The sequence below is a fragment of the Zootoca vivipara genome, chromosome 6 (assembly GCF_965207765.1).
Source record: "Zootoca vivipara chromosome 6, rZooViv2.hap1.1, whole genome shotgun sequence".
Lineage (NCBI taxonomy): Eukaryota > Metazoa > Chordata > Lepidosauria > Squamata > Lacertidae > Zootoca > Zootoca vivipara.
In genome coordinates this window covers 48,033,239-48,048,977 of record NC_142589.1, presented here as the reverse complement: position 1 = coordinate 48,048,977, position 15,739 = coordinate 48,033,239, and the positions used below count along the sequence as shown (strand labels likewise).

At 40.0% G+C, this 15,739-nt stretch overlaps 1 protein-coding gene across 2 annotated transcripts in view; it reads left to right on the top strand.

Annotated features, from left to right (window-relative positions):
• PHAF1 (phagophore assembly factor 1) overlaps positions 1 to 15,739 on the top strand; it is a 42,822-nt gene that overhangs the window by 3,665 nt on the left and 23,418 nt on the right. For both annotated transcript variants that reach the window (XM_035118226.3, XM_035118224.3), the window contains exons 3-4: positions 9,106 to 9,188; positions 13,359 to 13,442. In XM_035118226.3, the coding sequence (XP_034974117.2) occupies positions 9,106 to 9,188; positions 13,359 to 13,442 (167 nt within the window). The remainder of the gene's footprint in view (positions 1 to 9,105; positions 9,189 to 13,358; positions 13,443 to 15,739) is intronic.

The following is a 15,739-nucleotide window of genomic DNA, read 5'->3' as shown; positions in this document are numbered from 1 at the left end:
ACTTTAACCTCAAAAATGGGATATTTCCTCTCTCTAAAAACAACTCTGACCTGAACACCAATATAACGGGGGTAGATCACCTCCAGTTTATAAATCCGCAAGTAGATCGCAGTCTCCTAGAAGTTGGGCTCTATACTTTGGCTGATTGCAAGCCTTTGCATCTTTAAAAAACAAAAACCATGCGCTTCTCAGTCTTAATTTTCCTTTAATTCATCCCCCTATACCCTCCTCCAACCATTGCCTCCTTCCATTCCTTACCCCCCTCCCTCTCTCCCCACTTCCCTCACTCCTGTGCGATCTCATTTAGTCATATACTTGCTTTTTCTGTTGTGTTGTCTATTTTATATTTAATATTATTACCCTTTATGATGTTATTTTTCCCCTTGCGATAATTATTTATTTTTTATCTTTAACTAACTTTCCTTTCCATATTTTTCCATATATAACTCAACACTTTCCCATTCCTTCTTAACTCTTTGGATAGAGTGCCCCCCCATTATTGTTGTTAATTTTACAATTCCTGGATTTTTTATGGAACCGAACAGCTCGGGTGCTTCAGAATGTGCCTTCTGTTGCTACAGGGCTATGGGGCTTCACTATTTGACCCCCCCCCCAGGTTGGGATTTTTAAAGTAGTTCTGTGGGTCCCAGGGCACAGAATCACCCCCGATCCTTTCCTTTGTCTAAACAGACCTATTCCCCCCTGACTTTGGAAGGCTGTGCTTCAAGGGTGATACCAGGGGTTTTTTAAGACCTGCGCCTCTTAAGGATTGTTACAGTCCATAACTTCCATTGCTTTCTACAGGGTTGGGGGTTTAAAGCACTGCCACCCCCACCCCACCCTGCAGGCGCTCGGAACTGGCAGCGCCAACAACGCGCCCAGCAATGTGCAGAAGAGAGCACCGAGCATCCTGAGCCAGTGGGTCCCAGTTGTACCAGCACTTTTTTTTTAAAAAAAAGACACCCCCTGAAAATAAGCCACTGTGTGTTTTTTTGAGGGAAAAAAGTTATAAGACGGTGTCTTAAAAAAGGGGAAACACGGTAGCTTACTACATGTAAGGATTTTTACTGCATTAGGAGAATTAAAAATAGGGCTTCACACCTGAACTCTTCAAAAGGGATTGTGTCCAGAATTACCTTCCACATTATTTGTCAAATGAGTTTACCAACAGATGCTTCTGTGGATGCCCTTAAACGGGGTCATGTTTTGTTTATGCTTTGCTTTGGCACTTCTTCCTCAAGTAATTCTAGCATGTTTAGCAACAGCCATCAGAAGTCACATGGCTATTGCTCAGAACAGCATTTAGCCTTGCTGGAAGCTGGGTGCGTGAAAGGTGCAGAGTATTTTTCCAGACAAAGATTTTTGCCCACAATACTAATTTGAATGATGGTTGTTAAATGCTGTGATGCTATTTAGAAGAATAATTTAAACAAGTTTTTAAAGTGATTTGAGAACAGGTACTAGTAGTTGAATCTGGAGTTGCTTCCAGTCAGAGAAAGGACTAATTGAAGTGATTTTTAAACTATTTGTTGTGACCTGCCTTAGAAACCTGTATGGAAAGGAATAAGCAAAAGTTTTGAATTGATTTATTTTCTTGGATCACTTACTCTGCATCAATCTATGTGGCAGAGTGTTGGATTTGGGTCCAGGAGATGTGAGTTCCAATTTCCCCATGTTGCTGGGTGATCTTAGGTTAAACAATAATGACTTGCACATCTAGCCTCACAGGATGGCTGTTTTCAGCGCTTTTTTTCTTTAAAAAAATGTTTAGGGGCACTCTCATTTTGACTCAAGAAAATCACCATTTTATAGTTCAAATAAGGAAAAATAAATACAGTAAATGGACAAAAGTACAAAGATTCACAAAATGTTTAGGGGTATGTGTACCCCTGCGTCCCCCCCCCCCAGAAAAGAAACAATGGCTGTTTTAAGGATAATATGGAATAATCCTGTGTACACCACTATAAGCTATTTGCAGGAAAGGCAGAAGCAAATGTAATCAATAGAACAATCTATACCTAACTGAAGAATCCTTTTTACTATTGTCTTGGTTTCTGTAGTAGATTTGCATTACCAGACTTTCATGTCATACAGGATGTTTTCCCACAGTGTACTGCTTCCAACATCTGGTGATAGTGGTAATGAAAGCCTTAAATGAAGGCATGGTGGTGTTTTACTGAGCTCTGTAAAAATTGGTTTCAGAACTAATATGAAAGTCAATAACCTTTTGTGTGTTTTTAGTTCCTTGTGTTGCTTCAGATTAATAGGGTTTTACTAGGAATTTAATACTTTGAGCAAACAAAGTTGATCTGCTGAAGGGTGGCTGTATGTTGTTGGGCCCACAGATAAGTGTATAAATGTAAACTGGTTTATAGATTATGCATATGTTAGGCAGATTACTGTGTATAGTTTCTTCTCCGCCACACAGCAGACTTTTACACACTCACCCACTGTCACCCACTCACTCACACTCAACCCAGTTGTACTACATGGGGAAACCAGTCTCTGCATTTTACTTGTGTTTAGTTATCGTTTATACACAATTTTAAGACTGGGTGGGAGCCAAATTACACCTCAGTACTAGGGCTTGCCGATCGGAAGGTCAGCAGTTCGAATCCCCGCGACGGGGTGAGCTCCTGTTGCTCGGTTCCAGCTCCTGCCAGCCTAGCAGTTCAAAAGCACGTCAAGTGCAAGTAGATAAATAGGTACTGCTCCGGCGGGAAGGTAAACGGCATTTCCGTGTGCTGCTCTGGTTTTGCCAGAAGCGGCTTAGTCATGCTGGCCACATGACCCGGAAATACTGTCTGCGGACAAATGTTGGCTCCCTCGGCCAGTAAAGTGAGATGAGCGCTGCAACCCCAGAGTCGTTCTCGACTGGACTTACCGGTAACTGTCAGGGGTCCTTTACCTTTACATTTTACATACTTCACAGAGAAATACCAGGGTCTGATTCCCAAATATTTCAGGCATCCTGTGGTGATGGGATATCAGGAGCTGAGATCTCTGCAGTTTTTGGCCCAGATCAGGAATAATGGTCTTGGTCCAGTAAACCATGGTTTATAGACTAAGAACGAGCAGGGTGCCCACATTCTCCTTCTTTTTCTGATGCAGTGTAATGGAAAACTTCCAGGGTTTCTTAACAATTGCCTATTACATCTGGACAGAGAAAGTGTGGTTTAATCTCCAGAAGGAAACTGTGATTTAACAAAACTAAGGATATTTTCCATTAAAGTGCACAGTACAAGGGAGGGAGGTGAGTTGACAGCATGTAGGAACTACGCTTATTCTTGGTCCAATGAACTATGATTGATTGGACAAAGCCTTTGTGTTTCAAAGCCAGTGCATTTTTTGCTCCACATCCTAATGCCAGAGGAATTTTGAAGAGATAGCAGCAAATAGTTCTGGTAAGAAGAGGAGGATTTGTATACCAGCAGTACTATCAGAGAAAAAAGGCTCCATATCTTCACATTGTCCCTGTTCAGACATCACACTAGACCACAGTTTAAAGCATGACATGAATGAGCTTGGGTGAGCCTTGGGCTCACATGCTCCCACCCCACTTTTCTACCTCCCAGAGCAGCTGTGAGTAGTTGGGAAGTTCTTGCTTCCATTTTTGCTTACCTACACCTTGCTCTTTCATTCAAATAATCAAACTCTAGATAATGTTAACAATAGTTGGTTTGAAACAAGTTATCTTGAAACTTTTGTTTCATAGTGAAGATTATGTGGGATTGGCTTATTTGAACAGGAATAGTGTATCCAGAGTTGAGTTGATGGGGGGTTGATGATTTTTGATGATGAGTTGATGATGAGTTGATGATTTTTAAGATCTATAGGGTTGTAGCAAATGTTAGTTCCACTCAGAGTACTCACGTTAAAATTACGGGACCTAAGTTAATCATGCCCATTAATTTTAGTTGGTCTACTCTGAGTAGAACTAATATTGGCAGTAACTCATTATCTAGATTCTTATTCTAGTTACAAACCATTCTTGAACTAAGGTTGCTTTGGGTGTTCAGAGATGTATGTTTTCAAACGTACACTGTATGCAGAGGTTATGCATTTCTGCTTAGATCTTAATGTGAAATGGTGGTTCTGGACCAGCTTTACTTGCTGGACAACTTTTTTTTAGTCACATCCATTATGTTGTTGAAGTGTGTATTTGGTACAGCTTGTTCCTTCCATACTTCATCTCTTTATGACCTTTACAGGTCATCAGGTCGTTTTGTTATCTGAAGTGAATAATAATTCATATGTATGTAAGATATATCTAATTCTGTGTGTACATAGCTACCAATCCCAGCTTGTTTTTCTTTGCTTACCGTACTTTTCCTAAAAGCAAATAAAAAAATGAAAGGTGATTGGCACTTGTCTGTTATTGGGGTGCATCATTCTCTTAGTTGTCATTATCCTTTTAAATAATGTTGCAAAATCCACATTAGGGCAATACTAAAATATCACAATAGTAGTGTGCAAGCTTTGCATGCCATAATTAGGTATTGCCCTAGTGTGGATTTTGGATTATTGTCTTAAAGCCAATATGACTGCTTTTACTCTTTAGGTAATGTTGGCTGAAAGAATATGAATTCTTCATCTTTTCATCTCATTACTTAGTATGTATGCTCACAAGTGGGTTTAGTGTATCAGCCTGTTTTTGGTTTTTGTTTCATATAATTATTGTTATTGTTGATGGATCGCTTCAGTTCTAAACCAGATGCAGCCACATGTGAAATCTTTCTGTTGTTGCAGCATCTGCAGTGGACTGTTTTATCATGTTGCTACCTTGGCAGACGACTGCAAATACATTGCTGTCCACCTCAAACATTTTAGTAATGTGGTGATGATGATAAATCCTTTCTGCAGAGCAATGTTGTTCTGTAGCATTCTAAATGCTGGCAATGAATCTCCTCTGGGATTCCCCAAGTAGCTAGTGGGACTGATCCATTAGTAATTCTTCCTGAATTCCCCTGGAGTAGCTGATACTCCACTGGTTTTGATCTCTGGCTTGTTGTGTAACCAAGATGTAGCTAGATCTGTGCCTGAACATTCATCTTAGGGTTAAATATACCGGTCTTGCAGTTTCTGTAAGATCAAACTTTCCTAAAACTATGCCTCCTGCAAATAGGGAAATATAGTTGCTTTTCTTTTGGGGAGTCCACGGTGCTCTAAATTTCCAATAACCTTGTTATGCAGCACTCCTCACTTAATTGATGTTCCTACTCCCCCACTGTCCTTTACAAAACTGTAGAATGAATGCTAAATAATAAGAGAACTCAAATTTAGACCAATTGGTGGCCTAGAAGACACCCACCATTCTTTTTCTGAAGCTAAGGGTGTTTGACTCTGGACAGTGAAGGAATGGCAGTCTGCTTAAGAACCCCATGCCAGATCCTAAAAGCTCCTAGATAGAAGAGCATAAATAACACAGGAGAAAATTTAAACCCAGAGCCTGGGGAGATCTATTGAAAGGATAGGATACTGGCCTATTAGTTGGACATGTCAATTTTCTTTTATATTTTCTTATACAGTATATGATTACAAATAAAGAAGCATTTAACAACTTTTCTTTATATTCTGCATAAAAAAATTATACAGTTAAACATGCTTTTCAAATAAATATAAATAAATATCTTTTGAAGAATCCACTGTAGTGTGCCGAAAATTAATGAAGGTCTCCCAATCCATCTTTTTGAATGATTTGTTTAAAAAGCCAGTTCCCAGCAGACCTTTTGTCTGACAAGGAATCTGAACCCAGGATAGAGTAATGTAGAAAGGTCTTGGTTCTTGGGGGGGTAGGGTGACTGGGATTTTTACCTCTCCCCCCCCCCAACACACTCAGATGGTTTCTGAGCACATTACTTTAGTTTCTCCTGCATAAATGAATGGCCATTCCTTACTATGAGGAAAGGACTCATCACAGCATTTAGGAGGAGGGATGTGAGGGCAAAATCTCACCTTCCACCTTTGGCCCTCAGGGATGGAAATCCCACAGTATACATACATGCCCATTCTTCATATGCATGTGTCTTGTAATAATGGCAGTGTTTTATATTTACACCCTCTAGCATCACATCTAGAAATGGAATAATGCAGGACAGAGAAATGTAGGTAGGGTAGGGTTTGGTTCTGATGGATTGGGTTTGATACTCACCCCAAATATTATGGGTGGTATTCAACTAAATTTTACTCAGAGTAGACCCATAGAAATTGATGGACCTAACTTAGTCATGTTCTAACTTAGTCATGTTCAGAGTTTACTACTCTGAGTAAAACTTAAATTGCATATTACCCAGTGTCATGGGTAGGGGGGGGGGCAGTCTTAGCCCCCGGTTCAGTGGTGACCCATCATCATACAACCTACTCATTTTTTTCATTAGGGTGAAAACACTAGCAAGTAACATTGCAGCGCAAACAAAACCAGTTATTCACCCCTGGTATTGAGTGGACAAGCTTCATTCTGTGTGTGGGGTGCCAAGCAGTTTTGAGACAGTTTCTGCTTACCATGACCATTGACTAGGCCAGGCATCCCCAAACTGCGGCCCTCCATATGTTTTGGCCTACAACTCCCATGATCCCTAGCTAAGAGGACCAGTGGTCAGGGATGATGGGAATTGTAGTCCAAAACATCTGGAGGGCCGAAGTTTGAGGATGCTTGGACTAGGCAATTTGAAACTGGCCTGTTTAGCAGTGTACTGTATCTTTTTGTAGGCATGTGGATTGAATTTATATCCCTTTTTGTGTTAATATTATAATTGATATTGAAGTCCTGTGAACTTCTGACTGTGGACCAACCTAAAGCAAGAAATTTCTGGTTTAGTTTGCTGAAAAGCATGTAGGATACTGGAAGCTTCTGTCAAGCATGCTCAATCTATTATTTGTTAAATTTTTGCAAAAACTAATCTTATATCTTGAAGTGGTGAAACTCTTGGAAAACCAGTTCAAAAGTTGCTATTTGATAGAATGATTTAGGCCTATTAGGAAAAATGCTTCTCTCATCTTTTGAACTGTGGTTTGGTATATACATTTTGTTCAGCAAAGAAAGAAAGAAAGAAAGAAAGAAAGAAAGAAAGAAAGAAAGAAAGAAAGAAAGTGTATGTGTTTTGCTCTAAAGATAAAGGCATTTCTTAATGGTGAGCTCACTATGAAAGTTTAATTTGTAACCTGAAGAAAGTCTTGTACTCCAAACCAGGATATGAGATGATGCCAGAAACATGGGGATTCATGTGTTGTCTTTCCTGTCAATGCAACTATCTGAATAAAGCTGGACAACCTTTACCTGTATGCCGGCCTTTTTATAAGGAGGGAGACCTGTGGTAGAGTCGGAACCCGTCAGGGGCCTCAAACTCTAAAACTAAATGCCAAATCTTCATTCTGTTTACCACTATATGCCTCAAAAAATCTAATTAGGCTCATTTTCTGAAAGATTGGGAAATACTTTGAACTTAATAACATCTCATGATCTTGTAGTTTTAGGTTATAAATTACTAGTGCTCTTTATTTGTAAGATAATAATCCTCCAGGATAAGTTTACAAGTGGCCGGCATAAGAAGCAATTTGAGGGAAGTTTCTTGTCCTTGCCAATAGACTCCCAACCACGCACACTTCACTTGGCTCTCAGTCTAAGTGTCTTCATTCCCCTTTTCGTATTACGGGTTTGAAAAAATTGTTCCGTTCCTTGGATTATTACAGTCACTTGATAAGCAAGAGATATTGAGCTGAGTGCAGATAGGTTACCTAGCACTGTTAGAATTCTGTTGCTAGATCAGCTGGCATGAGCTTATTGACAATTTACACACAGCTGAAAAAGAAGAAAAATATGCGCAAGTTTGGTTGTCATGGAGTCCCGAATTCATCAAGAAATTTATTTGCCCACCGAGAAGTAATTGAAGGATCAATATTGCATCAAATCTTTCTGTTCTTTATATTATGTTTTTTACCTCATAGATCAGCCCTCTCCAACCAGGTGCTCTCTGGATATTTTGGACTATAATTCCCATAATCCCTGACCATTCAATATGGTGGTTGGAACTGATTGGAAACATAGTCCAAAATATCTAGAGGGCCCCAGGTTAGAGAAGACTGTCATAGACTTTTAAGCAATTCAGCACCAGGGATGTTTGAATGTTAAGAAGAGGGTTTATTTTCAGAGTCACCGAATACCTTATCCAAATAACTCAGAGCAGGTAAATACAGTTGTACATTGGTCACATAATAACAACTCTAGAAATTCTTCCTTTTGCTTACTCTCCTCCTTTCAACAAACTCGTCATAAGCACTGAAGATCTGGGATGACTCCGCTGCCAATATAGTAGCATCATAGTAGCTTCTGTGCATGTTATGGGTGATATCCAACATGAGTCATACTCTAGAGTAAATCCATTAAAATCAGTGGCCTTAAGAAACTCAAGTCCGTTGATTTCATTGGGTCTGTGTGAGTACAAATTAGTTGGATAGCACCCTGTATTTAAGCATATGTGTTTAGGCTTAAGTGTATACCTAAAATTGCAAAGTATGAACGCTTTAAGTAAATGTTTGAAAACTCATGTACCAGTACAACTTTCAGAGATCTGGTGAGGGGATACTTGCTAGTAATGTATGAAATGGTCCCGATGAACTTTTTGTTAGAGGAAGTAGAAAGCTGTGAATGTGTACTTCAGACACACATAAGTTTTAAGAAATGAGGGATTAGGTTAACTAGTAAGGGTTCTGGGCAAAACGAAACAGAATAAATGTATGGATATAAAAAGGATTGCCATCCTTACATGTACTGAATACAGTGAAGGGATGTAAAACTGTATTTGATTTAATGTGTGATTTCATGCTCCTGGGTTAGCAATGCTGTCTCATGTCTAGCTTCTTAGAAAACAGTCTGGCATAGTGGCTTAACATGGCTGTTTCTGTTCCTGTTCTGGAAACACAGGTTTCTTCTAATTTGACAAGAGCCTAAGTTTAGTCACTGGCTGGAAATGCTTGTGGTGTTCAACTTGTTGTTCTTGGCCACTGAGCCAGTACTGCCACATGTTGACCCTGTTGAGCAAACACATTTTTGCCAACATGGCTAAGTGGGAGCAACATCTCCAACTCTTCTTGTTTTTGTCCTTGCAGGAATGCCATTGGCTCAGGCTGTAGCAATTCTTCAGAAACACTGTCGTATCATAAAAAATGTCCAGGTTCTCTACAGTGAACAGGTAAGTTGTGACCTAGCATGCTTGCTTCAAAGTATTCTGTATGTTTAATTGCACAGAAAGGATGGGAAGATATGTAAATATTGTGTAATGTCATTGTGTTTGTTGCCTAGCCACATGCCATCCAGTCATCCTTTACAGTTGCCACATCCTGGAGGACGTGCCTTTCTAAAAATAGCATGCTTTTTCAGATACAGACACACATACGCACATGTATACATTTAAAAAATAATTGACAGTATTTGTTTCTTGTCTAGACATTTTCTTTTGTGACTTGATGTTATTGCAGCTTGCAGTTTTAAGTGACCGATCAAAATACAGCTTTTTACAAAAGCTGTATTCTACTGTAAGAGAGGGAGTTTACAAAATTGATGTGTTGGGAAAGAAAGGTTGCAAAGTCTTCCTCTTAATCAGAAAGAGATGGGAAAAGATTAAAGATACTCATTCTGTTCTAGGAATTGAACTGTTGAAAGCACCATGAGTGGTTGTTGTGATTGTTTGGTTGCTGGCTTCTGTCCTTTTATCTGACTGTACAGCCAACAGTATTTGAAACTAGTCAAAAGCAAGTTTAGTCCTAATGTTGAAATAGGTAAGTGAAGTCTTGCTATAATAAGGAGGAGTGCATCTGAAATGCTACCCCTTCTCTCCAGTGTGCTCTAGAAAATTCAGGCTATTATTATAGTAGCACTGTTGCTATTGAAATCAGACAGGCACCTGCAATTGTGATATCTTGTTACCTGCTGAAAACTTCTGTTTTTCCAAGCATCATCAGAAAATTAATATGATTCGGTGTTGGTGATGTGTTCTGTATTTTATTATCTAATAATTTTATGATGTTTTAATGTTTTTCTTGTACACTGCCATATTTTTAATAAAGGTTCTAAGTAATAACTCAAAATAAAAGCAGGTGCAGTAATTTAAAGTTCATAGATATTTTAATTGTGCTGCTGTTGCATGTTTAAAAGTTCAGTTAGTGTTACAGTAATCTGCTCTTTTAATTACTCCTATTTTACTGGTCTGCAGCAAAAAATCAGAACAGTATAGTTCATGAGCATATAAACATTGCATTTTTCCATCTCAGTAATTTTGTCTGGAGGGGAAATGGTGAGAATTATGTGTGTTTGTGTACACACACACACACACACACACACGAACTGCCCATTGCTACCTCTTGCTACATGTACTGTACTTTCTATGAAAAAGCAGATGAAAATAGTTTATATTCTTATTATAGCCTCAGACTTCAATTTGTATTAAAATCCTCAATATCTGAGTGATTTGTCTGGCCAGTATGTAACAATAACTAGCATAATTGTGAGTAAATACTGGCCTTTTGGCTCTCTGCCATGTACATACTCTCTTAATTACCGTATTTTTCAGACCATAGCACGCACTTCCCCCCTCCTAAAACAGAAGGGGAAAAAGTTGCTGCGTGTTATGGAGCGAAGGTAGCCAATTTTGCGCTGCCCACTCCTCCCCCTTTGACGTTGCTGTTGGGAAAGGGGGAGGAGCGGACAGCCCGAAAAGCGCAGCTTTCCCGCTGTCCACTCATTTCCCTTCACTGTGGTGGGGGCGGGACCAGAGAAATAGAAATATAGAAATATTGCCTCATATTACTATTCCCCCCCTCCCCGGTATTGTTACTCATACCCAAAGTAGTGAAAATTCCAGACCTTTAAGAATAAGAACATTAGTACCAAGGATATAACATCATTTGGAGCTTGTTGATACAGTCAAAGCTTGAGAGTGGTTCTGATGGTATTTTTCCCTTCAAGAAGAGATCGGAAGCAGGTGTCCCAATGTGAGGACAAGCGAAAGAACAGATCAGGGTGATCCCATGTCGCTGTTGGTTTTAAACAGGGTGCCTCCCATTTACTTTTCTGATGGGGAGCAAACAACTTAAGTCTTTAAATGGAAACTAGGACTCTCAAGGTTTTTTGGTCCTGCTTTTCTGCTGACTGTTCAGAGATCACTCGGTGCTTTCGAGGGAACTTGGCACTTTCAGCAAACTGAGATGACAGCCCTGTGATTGTTTACATGATCTCTTAACTAGGGATAAAACAGATGAAAGAGAAGAGTGTCAAGCTCTTGACTTTGCAAGGGCTGCTGAATCAATCAACCCTTTTCAGCCCATGAGTTTCTCTTCACTTTTTCCCCCAAGTGGAGGTTCAAGTGGTTGCTTATCCTACACTGTGCTCACTGAAGTTAAGGTAACCTTAGTAATCTGATCTTGTAGCAGTTTGTAAGGAACTTTACTGTCTTGGAGGAGGAGGAAGTAGACTGTCAGTGTTGCTTAAACCTCACTACTGTATTGCTATGTGTATAACCCTTCCTGGCCATTTTAACTCTAGGAGGTTTTGCAACTTCCTGCTTTTTTCACCATATCCAGGCTATTGCTGGGAGTCACATCCACACTGCCATGACAGTGACTCTCCAGACTGCTGGCTGTGTTGATTGCATCATTTTGGCCGTGCAGTTGTTGAGACAACAGCACTTGTGGTGGTGGCTATACAGCAGTGGCTCAGCTTCCTGTCTCTGGAGTCCTGTTGACCTTTAATAATATTTGGGCCTGGCACCTTGACTTGCCTCTGGCTAGTAAGAATTACCTCTGGTAAGCACACAGGGAAGGCTATATCTGTTTTTCTTGAGAACTAGAAATTTCTTTCTTAGAAATGCACTGTCAGGTTTCATTTTGAATATCATGAGGAGTTAGATACCTAACTCCCATTCATTCCTTTGGAATATTTCCCCATTTTCATTGACACACTTGAAGTTCTGTTTTTATGCTTCAGAAGATATACTTGTTTCTTTTCGGAATCAGTTTTTTCCTGATGGAAATATTTGCTGAAGGAGGAAAATAAGATTTAGGCAAAGCTTCAGATCAAACAATCCTTCAGATCTCTTCTGCTATCCTTGAGGAGATTTTCAGACCTGGCATAAATTCATAAACATTCTGTACAGGAGCCTTCTAACAAGGCTTGCGTCATCAGTACTTAGCCCTGTTGCCTGCTAATATTCTTCCTGCATCTAGTCTAGCGCTGTTGAGATGCTTGTTGACAGTTTTCATTGCTTGGAGAGAATTGCTTCTGTTTCTTCATAAACTTAACATGCAAAGCAATAATAATTCCTGAAAAGGGCATTCTCTTGGTATTCACAAGAACTCCCATAGGAAAAAATACATATTTGTTTTTAGTTTCATTTTATAATATAAAATGTACCCATAATATTATTCTTTATTTCAACAGATACAATAATTATAACATCAAATGGTAGTATATGTTTTCTTGCTTTTAGGAGAGAGGGGGGGAAAGCAGGGGACTGCTTTTAGGGCTGGCCTGAAAGTTGCAGCTAGTATAGCATGCAGTGACTTGGGTATTCACTGAAGTAGCTTATCGCATGTAGATCACACCACTTCCAAAGGAGCTACACTGGCTGCCAGTTAGCTACCAGGCCAGCTTTTAATATTTCGGTTTTGGCCAATAAAGCCCTTAACAGCTTTTGCTAATGGTATACAACAATAGGATGGATGCTTTATGCTTGAGCTTTGTTCATTTGATAATTGGCACCTGCATGCATGAAATTATTCTGTTGAAACACATTGATGTGATGTGAAATTTCTGTTGGTGGTAGCAGAACTGTGATGGCTCATCCCAGGGTCATTCCCCATTTGGCCATTTGGGCAAGTCACTTTCTCTCAGCCTATCCTGCCTCACAAGGTCCATCTAAATCTGAGAAGTGTATGATGCCTTTGGTACCTTTATTAGCTAGAATATGTTGGTGGTGCAGACCAGGGGCTCTCTGGCTTTCTTTTTCCTCAAAGCACTAATTTTCTTTTGTGCTAAGAGGGTGGCAAACACTCTTTCCTCTTTGCTGTTCAGGCTGAGCCACAAATGCCATATTTGGATTCCTTCCTTCCATGAAAGCACTGGGCTTCTAATTCAAGTGGCATGTGAATCTTGAGCCCTTTAGTTTCATTTAAATAGGTAAATGGGAGGGAATTTGGCAGCAGCAGCTTTTATTCCAGTCATGTTCATGGAACAATGAACTGTTCCTTCTGTCAGCTGGGAGAAACCAGTGTCAAGGTTCTTTTTCCTTGGCTTTCCGTCGTGGGAGAGCATAACTTCACAAAAAACCCAGCTGCCACCAACTAATTTCTCTCTTTTTGTTTTCTAGTCTCCTCTTAGCCATGACCTCATCCTTAACCTGACTCAGGACGGAATCAAACTGCTGTTTGATGCTTTCAATCAAAGACTTAAGGTAAAAATATGATTTGAGAAATGCAACTCTGCTTCTGCTTCCCCCACCTGAGGCTTAAATGTGCATGCATGCACTCCCAAAATGATACCAACAGTGTTCTGACTAACAACTGTGGGACTGTATCCCCATGGCAACTGCTTATGTCAGTTATTTAGGTCTTGTGTGTGATTGAATATAGTGAACTGATTTTTTTGCTGAAGTGTGATGATGGCATTATAAACTTACATCATCATCATTATTATTATTATTATTATTATTATTATTATTGTTTATCTATTTATCTTGCCCTGAATAATGTAATTGTATTTAGGTAATGTGCCAGTGGAAAGGCGATCATAACTCAGGGAACAGAACACTAGTTTTGAATATATGAGGTGTCAGATACAATGCCTGGCATCCTTCACGTCCTGGATAGCATTATCGCTTTGTTAGGAAGAGGCCTGCGAAATATTAAAATGTATATAAATGGGGTGTGTGCCAGCTCTGACTTTCCTTTGTGTGGGATGTGCCAGTCAACTCCAACATTCCAAGAAAGACCAACTGTCATCTCTGTGTCAGTTTCTTTGGACCGTTGAACAGTTAAGCTGCTGCTGCTGATAGATGCTATGAAGGAGTTGTTAAGACTCACTAATATGTAACATATAGTTTATTTTGTAACCTAAGTATGAATCTGACAGTAAACTAGTTTGTTTTATTATAACACAGATTCATGTGCATTGTTTTTAAGAGGGATAAAAGGGATTCGCAACTAAGAAAGACTCTTAACGAGTCAACAAGCCGTTTTGCTGCTGTGCAGACCTCAGTAAGGAAACGTTTGACTCTGCAACTAAACTAAAGTATATTATAAACGTTCCTGCACTTTGCAGCCTCCTTTACCTACCCTTTATTTCCTCTCTCTCTGCTCTTTCGTTCCTGAACTGCCTGTCCATGTTCACTGCCTCATTTGCACAATACGTCGGGCATTTTTCTCCTCCCTACCCCTAGTCCTGTTCATCTTTAGTCTGCCTTGGATGACCATCTTGTCAGGGATTCTTTAGCTGCGTTATCTGCATTGCATTGCAGGGGATTGGACTAGATGACCCTTGGGGTCTCTTCCAACACTACTGTTTGAGGGTTCTATTATTCCCATATCTCTGTTTTATTTATTTAAATATTTATGTACCACTGTTTTATAAATACTTCATCATCATCATCAATAAAATTAGTGTACCACCCTATACATGCAGGTCTCAGGGTGGTTCACAAGACAAAATCACAATATAAAAACACAAATACATAGCTGTAGGGATGTTAAGAGGCTAGTGGCCTAAACACAGCTCAAGAATGCGCTCAGGAAAAAGCAGTTTTAGAGAGCACACAGTGGAAGAGAGTGTTTGTATGAGCTGTGATCACCATACCAGTCCCTTTCTCTCATTATTTTAGCCCTTATCTTGGAGCGCTTTGTTCTTTTCCTTATGTCATATTGAATCCTCAGCTTATGAAGAAATGCTAGCTGAAAGTTGTAGATGACTGTAATTCTTGCTGAAAGAAAAAAAAGGCATAATCCCCCCCCCAAGCTGGAAAACCAGTCCTATTTCCCATCTACAAGTTCTCTCTCTCTCTCTCTCTCTCTCTCTCTCTCTCTCTCTCTCTCTCTCTCTCTCTCTCTCTCTCTGCCACAGACACACACACAGAGAGAGAGAGAGACCGAGAGAGACAGAGAGAGAGAGAGAGAGAGACCGAGTCTATCTCTCTGCCTAAGTGGATCTCTCTGAATCACATACAACCTTTTCATAGGAAATGCCCACTACCAGCTTCATGTAGCTAGCAAACAAGCAACCCAGACCAGCTACAGCAGTGAACCCAGCCATGCCAATTCCTTTCAAACCAACCAGAATGCAAAGTTCTGGCAACTGCTCTGCACTGTTCTACCATTCCACCTGTCTGCCCCCCCCCCCCGTGAGTTGCCAACCCAACACCCATGGGTGCCAGGAAAGACCATTGTGGGTGCCACAGGCGCTGGGGTGGCAATGCCCACATTACATGTTTGCTTTTTCTTGTGCAAAGGAAGTATTAATATGATTAGCATACTTGTTATTCTTCCCCCCTAAACACCTAAACCAAATTCTAGCCACATAAATTGCATGGCGCTACCTTCTGTTTCATTTCTTTTCCTTTTCCTTTTCTTAAAAAAAAATGACATTAAGTCACTGAGTGTTCTTTCATTGAAACTGTCAAAAAATGCTTTTCGTTGACAGTGGTTCTCCCCCCCCCAGTTTTGCCCGCACATTAATTTGCTTAGTTCCCCTTTCTTTTTA